The sequence below is a fragment of the Palaemon carinicauda genome, chromosome 21 (assembly GCF_036898095.1).
Source record: "Palaemon carinicauda isolate YSFRI2023 chromosome 21, ASM3689809v2, whole genome shotgun sequence".
NCBI classification, from domain to species: Eukaryota; Metazoa; Arthropoda; class Malacostraca; order Decapoda; family Palaemonidae; genus Palaemon; species Palaemon carinicauda.
In genome coordinates, this window is record NC_090745.1 from 91,850,775 (window position 1) to 91,864,324 (window position 13,550).

The 13,550-nt window shown below is 33.8% G+C and overlaps 1 protein-coding gene across 10 annotated transcripts in view; it reads right to left on the minus strand.

Annotated features, from left to right (window-relative positions):
* LOC137615324 (homeotic protein ultrabithorax-like) overlaps window positions 1–13,550 on the minus strand; it is a 1,252,187-nt gene that overhangs the window by 857,228 nt on the left and 381,409 nt on the right. For 7 of the 10 annotated variants that reach the window (XR_011039220.1, XR_011039219.1, XM_068345099.1 and 4 more), the window contains one exon: window positions 2,882–3,150. The exons of the other annotated variants lie outside the window; for them this stretch is intronic. Coding sequence is in view for 5 of the 7 variants with exons in the window: in XM_068345099.1 (XP_068201200.1) it covers window positions 2,882–2,905 (24 nt within the window). In the remaining 2 variants the exon portion in view is untranslated. The remainder of the gene's footprint in view (window positions 1–2,881; window positions 3,151–13,550) is intronic. 10 annotated transcript variants of the gene reach the window in all.

The window sequence follows — 13,550 nt, forward strand, 5'->3', positions numbered from 1 at the left end:
CAAATCCAGTCAGAAAAATAAGCTACGAGAAAACCATGTTTATAATTCACCTCAATGGCGTGCATCATAAGGGGATTCTTCCATCGCATATCAGAATGCACGAACCCATTCGTCCGAACGGAATACACATAAATTCTCTGATCTTTCCTACGGAGCCATTCACCCCGCCATTCACGTTTTCATCAGATCGTCTACAGATCCATTATAGGCCATAGAATTTTTTTTCTATCTTTTTCTTCAAGGTACAATATGGCAGAGCTCTCAGATTTTATGACCCATTATCCTACTCTTTTTCTACCTTCCTAACAGACTCTCTTTCTACCCTAGTTTCAGTGCTCCACCCTTTTCATATGGTCTATTGTAGTCAATATGTAGCCAATGCCTCACACATTGATCACAAACTACACCTTTCTCAATCACTTCGCCAACTGACAGCCTACTTCATAAGTCATGAATCCAGCTCTCTCTCTCGCAAGGCGATTATTACAAAGAAAATTGCATAAATAAATAGCACAAAAATGGAAATTCGGTTTGATTGTGAAACCTGGTATTAATAAGTTCACAATACAAAAACAAAGGCAAATATCACCTTAGGAGGAGAGAGAGAGAGAGAGAGAGAGAGAGAGAGAGAGAGAGAGAGAGAGAGAGAGAGAGAGAGAGAGAGAGAGAGAGAGAGAGAGAGAGTAAAAGTTCAATGGAAAATGCAGACATGGACATCAGCAGTAAAGTATTTCCGGAGCGTGGCCCCAAGCAGATAAAGCGTTTCCGACTAGCAACCACTGTCATGCGCTTTCAATGTGCGTTGTAATATTACCTTGCGGCAAATTTATTGCAAAGATAGATATACGCTGTATATCCCGTTAATCCCAGGGCTTCCCTTCGTTTTCTTCCGGTCCTCGTGTGTGACTTCCCACTTTCTGTGTTCCTCTACACCAAATGTCCTGTCCCCATAATGAATGCCTGAATGGCGTGCTGATTTCACTGTCAATTGTTGATAATTACAAAATGCCCGATCTCAATTTCCAAAATATATAAATTTCTTTCTAAACATTAAATTCAGTTGCAAGAATATACATTTACTTTTCATAGAAACGATGATTGCATCCTATATTTTCATGCATTCCAATATTATCAACCATCTCATTTGTGATTTTCGTTTTCATTTCTTAAGTAATTTATACCAACATTAAATATAGCATAAGCTCTCCAATTATTTTATGAAAAATTCACCGGAAAAAGTTCTTTAATGGTTCCTAAATGAAGACTTCTAAATCATGATTGTCCTAATATTCTGCTTCCTTCAAATTGCTGTGATACATTTCGAATTCTTATTTAGGTCTTTGCCGATATTACATATACGCACACTACATATATACATATATATATATATATATATATATATATATATATATATATATAATATATATATATATATATATATATATATACATATATATATATATATATATATATATATATATATATATATATAATATACATACATACATACAAGAGTTGGAAGACCAAGGCCTATATGGCTGAGGAGTATGAAGCGGGAAGTATGAGATGATGAATGGAGAAAAGCTCAAGATAGAGGCGTATGGCGAAATCTAACCGAGGCCCTTTGCGTCAATAAGTGTAGGAGATGATGCTGATGATATATATATATATATATATATATATATATATATATATATATATATATATATATATATATATATATATACATACATATATATATATATATATATATATATATATATATATATATATATATATATATATATATATATATATATATATACTTCGTTTTCCTCAACTTTTTCTTCTTATATAATTCAGAAATCTAGTCCATTTATCGAATATTCTTTTTCTACCCCAAAACTATCTTCTTTCTACCATCCATTCCGAGTGTCACTTCTGTCTCCGAATTCTCTTCCTTTGCTTCTTCCCTTCCTCTTAAGTCATTCAGTTCACATTATGGCCCCTTTTTGTCCTTTTCTGGCCCAACTATTATGTGCGTCGTTATCGATTTCTTGATTCCTCTCTCTCTCTCTCTCTCTCTCTCTCTCTCTCTCTCTCTCTCTCTCTCTCTCTCTCTCTCTCTCTCTCTCATATATATATATATATAATGTATATATACACACATATACATTATATACTGTATATATATATATATATATATATATATATATATATATATATATATAGATATATATATATATATATATATATGTATGTACATATATACACACACAATGTTCTACTTACAAAATGTGAGACATTCTATATTATCACTTTGGAATGGGTGCAAAAGTTCTAGTTGAAAATTTTAAATTACATCCTGCATTTACAGATATGCACAATTGTACAGAAGAAACTTTCAAAAGCTGTAAAATCCGTAGGTGATCGGGTCAAAGAGTATAAGTTATTCTCGTGCTGATAACCGTCAAGAAATGTATACAAAAAGTCTTGAGATAGTCTCATAAAAATGTCTTGGGCAATACATGAGGAAACAGACCAGAGAAGCTTCGGTGAGGACACTCGTATGCGGATCTTCAGAGACCTTTTGCATTTACTCTTCCTTTCATGAACAGTAATGGACCTTCCAAGGTCTGTAAATCACAAATATTTATTTCAAAAGTAAAAATCTACAATGTCCCTTGATTTCCAAGTACAAAGATCAATATATCCATTGAAAAGCTATTGTATGGATACTCATCTATGCTCCACTAGCCAAAACTATGCACTCAAATCTCTCACATCAATATAGAAACCACAAAATTTTAGAGGGAAACATGGTCGTGAAGAGCAAGGAAAAAATAAGAAAAAGTAATTGAAGAGGAATACAATAAATTCTTCCAACTCAGACATTGCTTACCTCCTTGTTCTCCCAGTCAGTCATTTTGGTTGTTAGTGCTAGCGACAGGAATTAAAGACGGGTAATACAGTCACAGGTAGTAGTGGTAAGTAGCAGTAGTAGAGGTAGAAGTAGTGTGTACTTGAACCGGTTCTGTATACTTTTCTTCCTAGTTTTTGCTCCAGAGAAGGACGAAACTCAAGTCCGAAAACCGGTTCTTCCCCATACAAACCGCCAGGCGTATACGCAACCGGCCCACTTTCCACAGGCTGTAAGAGTCAGTGGAAACCCTGCGGTGAGAAAGAGAGAATTATTGTTATTATTGCTTTGAAAAAACGTTGGATGACTATATTGTCTCTTACTTTTCAACTCGTTCAAAAAGGCTTATCCCGTTTATGATATTATATCAAAATGGAAAAATATTGTAAATTTCCTGCAGCTTATTTAGGGTGCATAGACTTTTCTATGGTTTGTCAAGCACTTTATCTTGGGACTTATGCAAACTATAGCCGTACATGTCTCTGTAATTAGTTAAGCATTCTTAAACCTAAAGACACTTGATAAGGGTAAATGACCAAGATGAGGTAAAATACATTCAGTGGTATGCAAAAAGGATTAGAACAACTGATGCTAAGTATATATAGATAGATAGAAAGTAAATCTTAGCACACTAATTTCTGTTATATTTGATAAGCGTCAGAACGTATAATTGGCACTTAAAAATTGTATTACTGGTAACGGATTAGTTATAGTTAATAAGTATTGAAATTTCATAATGCCACCGATTTAAGCATCAAAATTCCTAAGAATCTAGAACCGAATACCAGCAACAGAACCAGGAAAATATCTGAAACTAATTTATTACATTGAAAAAAAAAATCGGAGAAAATTTTCTGATCATACAATTGAACATATTTGAGTACTAGTGTAATATCTCTTAAAACCAGTTATTAGATCACTTTCAACTTTCTCTAGTTTCACAATATTTCGTCACAATCCTTATACATAGAAAACTTTTTTGAAGAAGAAAAATTACTGATAACACACAATAATAAAATTAAAGTCAGTTCAAAACTGTTTAAGTCTTGCGGGTTGAAGAAAAAGCAAATTTATCGGCATTAATAATTCAAATTAAATATATATTACCTACTTTTTAAAAAATCTCATTAAAAGATTATAAGTCCTCTGGATCTAAGAAATCTGTTCAAATAATCATAATCATATCAAAATTAAAAATAAAAATAAAACTTTATGCTTAGGGATTAAAAATATTGAATTATTCCTTGCAAATCGGATGTTGTATAAAATATACCTTTCATGCATTTTTATATAATTAAAACATTAAATACTTTAAAACTTTCAACTCTTTATCGTAAAAACTTGTCTCGATTACTAATGAGAAAGTAAGTATTCAAAAACATGTTTCACCGAAAGTAGAAAAAGTGTCATTTCCTTTGAAAAATTTGTGGAGGTAGGATTTTAGTTTTTGTTTATCTAATATCATGTGATCTTGATGCTATCTCGATAACAATAATGTGCATGTAAAGAGTAACTCAGCATACAGAAATTATTGGTCCTTTCACGAAAGGCAAAATTGTATCATTACTTATGTAATTGCCTTACATCAATATAAAACCTTGCAATAATAAAAAATACAAATCAGCTATAAAGAGTAAATACTATTAAACTGAAAAATACATATTAGCCAGTAACCATACTAGTAAATAAAACATATCCAAACCGGATATCGTAGGAAAAATGACCTCGATCACCTCGTCTTATCTCACCATCATCACCATAGCCAGTAACTATCATTAAAAACACTATCAGACCACCATCAAGTAAAGTCAGCTGACAAAGGAACCCCGGTAAGGGCGGATGACAGTGACCCCCACCATTATCTCCAACTCTCGGCAGCGATTGATCGCCTCTCAAGCAATAATTCTCATCTTGCTCCTTTACACCTATGATTTAGCGGTCCCTATTCTTCACCTTTATCTTCTCATAACTCTTTCCTTTCTCCTCCGTCTCGGGGTGAGGCTTTTACTTCAAACTTTATCTGGCACTTTCTGTGCTATCATTCCGAGAGTCCCTTCCTCCCTCACTCCCAGGAGCCTTCCTTGCTCCCTGTCCTCCATCCTCTTGCAATCCCCAAACCCCTTACCAACAAACTCCTGTCAGCTAAGTACGCACTGCTCTTGATCTTTTCATGCTCTCTCTCTTTCGTTTTCTCTTTTTTCTCGAACGGTATAGATGGTTCCATTCGTTAGTCAAAGGGATCCAACAAGAGAATAGTCCACTGATTAATAATTCCTTATTGACGAATATATATTTATATAAATATTATTCTTTCCTTTTCTATACACACACACACACACACACACACACACACACACATATATATATATATATATATATATATATATATATATATATATATATATATACATATATATATATACATATATATATACATATATACTGCATATTTATTTATATATGTGTGTATCATCTTTATCTTCTCTGGGTTTTTTCCAATATCAGTAAAGGGCCTGGAACTGAAATCTTCCTGTTCCTGACCCTCTGATAACTTTCATGGAGAACGTGTAGGGCACAATCATATTCCCTTTACCTCGTCTCACAGGATTAAAAATCGTTATAGTCAATTGTCCTCAAGAGAGGGTGCTCATATGTCATCCAGCAACATTTTCAACCACCAAGGGGTCCACAATCATTCATGAGGCTCCTCTCTGCCTTATAGTAAAATATTTGTGGAACAAACCATTGGCATTTCCAACGTCAGCAATATGCAAGTTGTACCACTTACTACCACCAAGATATCAGTCCTAAGTCAATAGATTAATATGACGTATGTAGGTACTGTTTGACCCAAGGGATTCACAACCTTCCACTAGTCACTCCTCTGCGGTACATTGTACTTCTAAGACATTGGTATTCCACATAGCACCTCTTACTACAGTCGCAATAGCAGTAAACTTTAAAAGACTGACCTGACCTTACCGAAATTATAAGTACAAATGTGGCTGTGATCGGTTGGTGGTATTTTCTCTGGAGCCGTCTTTAGTCATGGGAAACAAATTATTCATGGTAAAATCTGTTAAAACATGGTCCTACCATCCCAGTGAGGTCAAGCTGGGATCATGGGCACCGTGGCTAGGTAGTTCAGTCTCACGATGCGAATCCTTGGGAAAAGTTCGATCCCAGCGATCGTCAACAAGTCCACTGTAACTCATCATCAGCATTTGCTAAGGTCAAGGGTTTCGAGGAAGCAATCTCACTCATAAGGCAATATATGCCTGAACTCTTCTGACACCCACCCCTCAAAAGGGAAAAAAAGATGTATGAAAATATATACATATAGTACATACACAATAGAGAGAACAACAGCCACAGGAAACGAAATAAAAGATATGTACCAAAGCGCTTTCGTGTTATTTAAAAAAAACAGGTACAACAGTAATAAAACGAAAGCATAAACAAACAAACAAACAAACACACACACACACACACACACATATATATATATATATATATATATATATATATATATATATATATATATATATATATATATATATGCACAGACACACAAAAACCGACAAATACAGCCGTTTCTAGTCCACTGAAGGAGAAAGGCCTGAGACATCTGTTATTCTTAAAGTCCATCTATTATCTGTCATTCTCATTATATGTCCTGCCCACGTCCATTCCTTTTTTGACATGTTGTTAGAATACCCTCTATTCAGTTTGTCCTCGTATCCATGTTGTTCCTCTTCTGTTTCTTATAGTGTTAGCCCCATCACTATTCTTTCCATAGCTCTTTGAGCTGTAGCTAGCTTATGTTCTATAAGGCCCTAGTAAAGCTACTAGTTAACACTGTTAGACCCATCTGATTAAATACTTTCTTTTAAAAAATGTTTCATATTATGTATATATATATATATATATATATATATATATATATATATATATATATATATATATATATATATATATATATATATATATATATATGTAAATGTATATATACATATATCAATGATTCTCAGTGCTACGCTTTTTGCATTTTTTGATATCATAAAAACTAAATTCGTAATTGAAATGAAATATTTACAATTTACTCACAGACTTGCGCATACAGGTAAATATCATAATGGTTACGATTGTTTAGGCAAATATCTAAAAATAACTCATCTTTCAATAAAAAATTTGATTTTATAAAAGTCCGTATACATATAACAACGGGATCCCCTTTTCTTGACCCAGATTACGCTTTTCTGGGCGCCTAGTCTTGATCGGATGGTCTGGACGATAGCCAACCTACGCCTAATTAATTTTTTGTTGACTGGTAACATGTCAGGTGTTGGCCACGCGTCCGAGTGTTTGTGCGTGTGTATGGGAGGCGACGTAATCAAAACGGAATCTGTAAAATAGGAACATCTTCCCAATCTGTGGTAATATTTCCCATTTTCTCTCTCGGCTAAAGTTACGTCCTTCTCCATTTTCTTCGTAAGTCGTCATAACTCAGGGGTTCTTTTGTCCCTGTGGGCCATAACTCTTGGTGCCGCATGCGTCATCTTTACCTCCTCCTAACTTTCCCTCCCCACTTTCCTGCCGCACTAACTCTGCCTCTCTTACAGTGAAACTCCTTAGTCCGACCTCTGCTTATAGCGAACGTTAATATCGTACATATATTATAGGAAACTTATTCGTAGCGAGGGGAGTTATGGCGTTCGTACCAGGGTTACGACCGACTTCGGTCGGCATGAACCCAATTTTGGACTTTAAGTACCTCGGCTACAGAGTAAATAGTGCGATGGTACCAGTTTGCTTTTTATTTTAATTTTGTTTTCAGTCTGTTAATGAAATCTGACCACTATTAACGGGTGGCGAGAAGGCTTAAAATACTGTATCATTTGCGCTTCTTTCCTTGAGGCTTGCGGTGTCCAGGCTATAAAGTTCGCATTATATAGTTTTAATGGAGCCAAAATATAAATCTCCCGAAAGTAATGGCGACCAATATTAGTTTTCCTTTTCTTTCCATACTACGCTATCTTTCGCTCTTACGGGAGCTATTTGTTTTACCCATGGAAAACAACCCACCATTCGTGTCCCTCAAAAATATCTGCACGTAAAACGCTCAACTACAAATTTTCCTTCACGATAGGTTTCAATGCTGAAGAACAACAAAGGGGATGGTCCTCTTCATTACTATCTTCACTTATTAATAAGCATATGGTTAATAACAAAAGGAATTTGAATGAATGTAATACACCATTATCAATATTTCGTATAATTAAGCCATTCACAAAGAACCCTGTACAACAAACTGCTCATTTATCTGAGAGAGAGAGAGAGAGAGAGAGAGAGAGAGAGAGAGAGAGGACTATATTGATGCAATTTATTAGTAACAATAAAGATATCATTCTCAACCTAAGTGAGAAAAATTTCAAAACATTTGAAATAAATGAAAATATCTTAGAGGCCAAGAAACTCAAAACCGAAGAACCTACGGCTAAGGAGAGAAATATGTCCATGTTTACTTAAAACTTTAGATTGCATCTATTGACATTTGAAGTGAATCATATATTTAAGTGATGCAGGTCGAACGAGAGAGAGAGAGAGAGAGAGAGAGAGAGAGAGAGAGAGAGAGAGAGAGAGAGAGAGAGAGAGAGAGAGAGAGAGAGAGAGAGAGAGAGCCGTGAATGACCAGGGCTCTTTCGTGGGGTGTAGATGAGGAACACTCACACGCCCCCACCCCCTTCCAAGAAAGAACGATGTAACAATCTGTTCTCTCCCATTTAACAGACATTGTTTTGATACAAGTGTACACGAGTCGTCAAAAATGACGTCTTAAATATTCAGATAGACTTGTACTCACAGATTCAACCCTTAGTCAACTCCCCCTTTCCTAATTACAACCCGTTAGTTCGGCTTATTAATCTATTGGAGAGTGTGGTTTCCGAGTGTACATCTCGGGGTAAACCCCCCTCCCCCATCACTAGGGTAAGACAATTTGTCTTTTCCTGAGCGTGTCAGATATATATATATATATATATATATATATATATATATATATATATATATATATATATATATATATATATATATATATATATATATATATATATATATATATATATATATATATATATATATATATATATATATATATATATCACTCTTACTCTATTATATAGGGGAGATGGCTGACTTGTTCTTTGTATAGTGTATTTGGAAATGGCATATAAACCGAGCATTTTAGCTTCCCTTATTTTTTCTGTAATTTCTAATAAATTTTAGTGTTATTTTAGCAATGCAAAGAAAATGAGAAATCGTTGCATGGTTAATTTCGTGCAGGTCTGGCTACTAAAACCGGTGTTGGAACCTCATCAAAAATAATATATTAAGGAATTTCTTTTCAACAGCTAATCAACGTCAGTCCAAAAGTTAGTTAAGAGCAGAAGTAATTGGACACATCTTTAAATGTATATGATATTCACAAAATTTAAATCATCTTCAACTGAACTTTGTCGACCAGTTTATAGCAAGATAAGTGCACATATAATTTGTTCTGTCAAAATTTCAAAATGCTTAGGTTTATATTCTAACCTGTCAAAAGATTATCAACAGAATTCTCCAATTACTGTTTTAGACATTACTTTGAAGAGCCGGATTATTTTGCTGCGTAACTATGAATCTTCAGAGAACATGATTCTGAGGAAAAATAGCTTCTGTTCATATCTTGAAGGTCACTAATTTTTATACCCGAGATATAAGTCAATTAAATTTAGAATGAGATGTAAAACTAAAAGTTCCTTCTAACGCACGCACACCCACATTATCTCATTGGTCTTCGTTTCTCGTGGGGTATACTAATTCTCTATTCCTATAAAAAATCAACTAAACAGAAATGGACAAAGTAAAGTAAAATAAAAAATTAATATATATATATATATATATATATATATATATATATATATATATATATATATATATATATATATGTATATATATATGTATGTGTGTGTGTATGTGTGTGTGCATTTTGTCAAATTGATTAAACTGAGCAAGGATACAGATATCTATTAAAGTTTTAACCAGGTATGAAATTCATTCGTACATATGAATGTTTGTATCATAGATTAATTGATTTGTTAAATTAACATAATCCTACGAAACTAAGTAACAAATTAAGAGAAAGCAATTCATGGATGCATCGTAATAAACTGAACCAAGGTCTCTGCAATACTTGATGTAAACTGACATGTGAAGGCAACGCAAACCGGTTTGTTCGCTGGGACATTAATTATCACATTCCATCGGAAGCGTGTATCTTCAAACAGCGGAATGCATCTTAAGAAACTTGAAATCCTATTTCCAACACCCCCCCCTCTCTCTCTCTCTCTCTCTCTCTCTCTCTCTCTCTCTCTCTCTCTCTCTCTCTCCCTGAGATTATAACTGTTCCGTGAATGTGTAGGCCTAATCTAGCAATTTCTCTATTCAACATTATTTTGTCACTAAATATTTGATGCGCTTGTTTTTTTTTATAAAGATTTATTTGGTGCGTTTACTATTTCACAAAATATTTTTATCATGACTACCAGTCAAGTGTTTGGCTTCCATTATGCAGCTAATCATAACACAAACTCGTAAGCTCTAGAAATGACATGCTGTATTACAGCAACCTAAATTCTATAAATATTAACACATACAAACACATATGAGAGTCTGCATTTACGTCATTTCTCTAACGAAACGAAAAAAAAATATATTAGCAAACGTAAAATCGAAACGTTATGGAAAAAAAATATCGTTTTGATGCAAATAAATTCATACTGATATAACAAGTACAGTATTGGTAAGTATTTTGGTTTATTCACATTTAGCACATTTAAATAGTTTCTTATACTGTGCAACAGACTCATTTATAAAAAGACTGATGTTATTACTATCAATACTATAAGGATCTTATATGTTTGCAGAATATACATGAGGTTCACCTGAGGAGATAAATATCCATTTAGAATCAAGACGACTCGGACACTGCGCTAGCTGTAGAAGGTAAATATGATTTTATGATTCAATTATGATAGTAGAAGCCTAACCTACAATAAGCAGATCTGTGTCTGCGATAAGACTTGTGTGTGATGCCACAACTCATGAATCAAACTCAATTACTTTTGCAATTTCGGCAGACATCACCGTAACCCCTCTCTCTCTCTCGCCCACTCCCTTTCCATGGACATATCTATGATGAATCTCTTCGGTCAAACTATAAATTTGAGTTGAAAATTACAATGATTCTTTCCATGGAATTCCAACCGATTCATTCCTATCGCCCTTCGTTTCAGTTCTTTTCCATTACTTCTCATAATTTCTTTGTTTATTTTTCTAGACTTTCTCTAGATCTATCAAGTCCTTCTATTAACTTCGGTATCCAAATCTGCAACTACAACATCTCAATTTAAGTGGCCATTGCAGTTTAAGCTTCAGCAACTTATAACTGATGATTGTAGTTTTAACTGTCATTCATCAGATTACGTGACCATAAATATTATTACACTAATTAATATTGCTTTGTTCTAACCAAGTTATTGGAATGTTTGGAAAGAACGATGAAAAACCTTCAAACTCGACTAGTAAATAAGAGTAAAACAAACATGTAAGCAGTTGGTTCCCATTACGGAATTAATAATGGCAATGTTATAGTACTAAAAATTAATAACCAGCTATGCGTAGTCTCTCCAGCTAAACTTATAAAAAAATGTGAAGCGACTGATGAGTTAATTCATTACAAAGTAACGACCAATAACCTTAACCTGATAACATTAGCATAATTCATTAGAGAAAAAATCAAGTAAATGTCAAGTAAAAAATGTTAAAGGACAAAAATAACAACAATCATACAGACAAGTATAATGAATCCAGATGACAACATGAGAGTTCAAAGACTTCAAAACCAAACCCGGACAAACTTTCTTTAAGGTATAGTTTCCTAAACTTGATATTCTTTGTTAGTAGAAAATTAGTCAGTCACAGAGCATGTCTAATTGTACACGGAACGCATTGAAATAAAACTTGAGAATGCTGATCGTCACTAAAATATCATACTCATCTCGTAACCGCAATGAATCCAAAACAACAAACGGTTGCTGCTAATTGCTCATGTACACAGACGAATAAAAAAAATGTATTTAGTTTTACGATTGTAATACAACCAGTGATCCATAAAAGAAGATAGTCATCAAGAGTATTTCAATTAAGACTCCCGGTCAGTGAACTACATGCAAAGTACGTTTCATAAACTCGTAAAGAATCTTTCTTTCACTATGTTAATGAGTTTACAGTATCATTATCTGGAAACGCAACCAATGACATCCTAATGCTGTACCAAAAAAACACTCAATATACTTTTTACGTTTCTTTTGGCTAATAATAAGTTTCATATGGTTGAATAAATTTCACTGAAACTGATCTACATTGAACTCAAGGTTGTTGAGATAAAGATAAAAAACTAGTCAATAATTCTAATTTTTCTCTTTTCAATACATCATATATAAATGAGATTCATAATGATCAAAACAATATTTTCATTTTATGCCTTCTCGTCCCTTTTCCTATATCCTTCCTTGCCTCCCAGGACCTCCTTCATCCTCCCAGGATGCTTTTTTATCTTCCAGCTGCTTCTTCCCACCACTTTCCAATTTCTCATGCCCAAACTTCTTACACCTAATTCATCACATTTCCAATCTCCTACTTTACCACACCTTCTCTCATTTTCTGCTTTTCCATTACTCTATCGACATCTCTCTTGATTTGTTTGGGCCGTCCCTCGGAGTAAGCATTTTGTTCGTGTAGTTAGCGACCTTCATAGGGGACTTGTCTCAAGAGCAGAGACGGCTCTGTCTGTAATCAAGTATACTGAAATACCTGCCTATCCTTTACCAATAGCTCAATCTGACACATACACTTGGAATAGAAGCAATTAATATAATCTGGACTATTTCACCACTGTGAGACAATTTGTGTGACGAAAGGTTATGTATGATTACAGTAAACCTATTATGCACGCGCTGGTAATGGAACACTCAGTTGTAATTATTGAAAAATTATCAACAAAGGATAAATATCTTTCAATTCTACCTAATATTTTTTGATAATCTAAAAGAAATAATTTACAAAACCGTTATTTTTATTTCCTTTTATATATCATAACTTCATTAACCTTAGAATTATATTATTTCCTTTTTTTTACTTTTTCATACGCTTACAACATAGCGTAAGTAAATTATTACTAAAGCATCTTGGATACGAACGAAGGACTTCATACCAAGAGCCCTAAACATTTGTAAGTGTGAAAGTCTGTACAAAATATTTGTAAGAAAACCTCATATCATAAAAAAAAAAAAAAAAAAAAAGGTCCCTACCCATTAAAATAAGCTGTGGCGAGAAGGGTGAGAAACTTTAGAAACTGGAAATGCAAGAATAAAAAATGTAAACGAGAACTTTTCCGCCGTTTAGGTTATAATTAAGTTATCACCATTTAGATGGATATATTACACTTATATAGAAAAGAAATTTAAGTTGTACAGTATTTCAGTTCTACGAGAGCTATCATTGAGTTTCAAACATCTATCGATTTCCAGCTGGTTCCTTCCTTCACCCA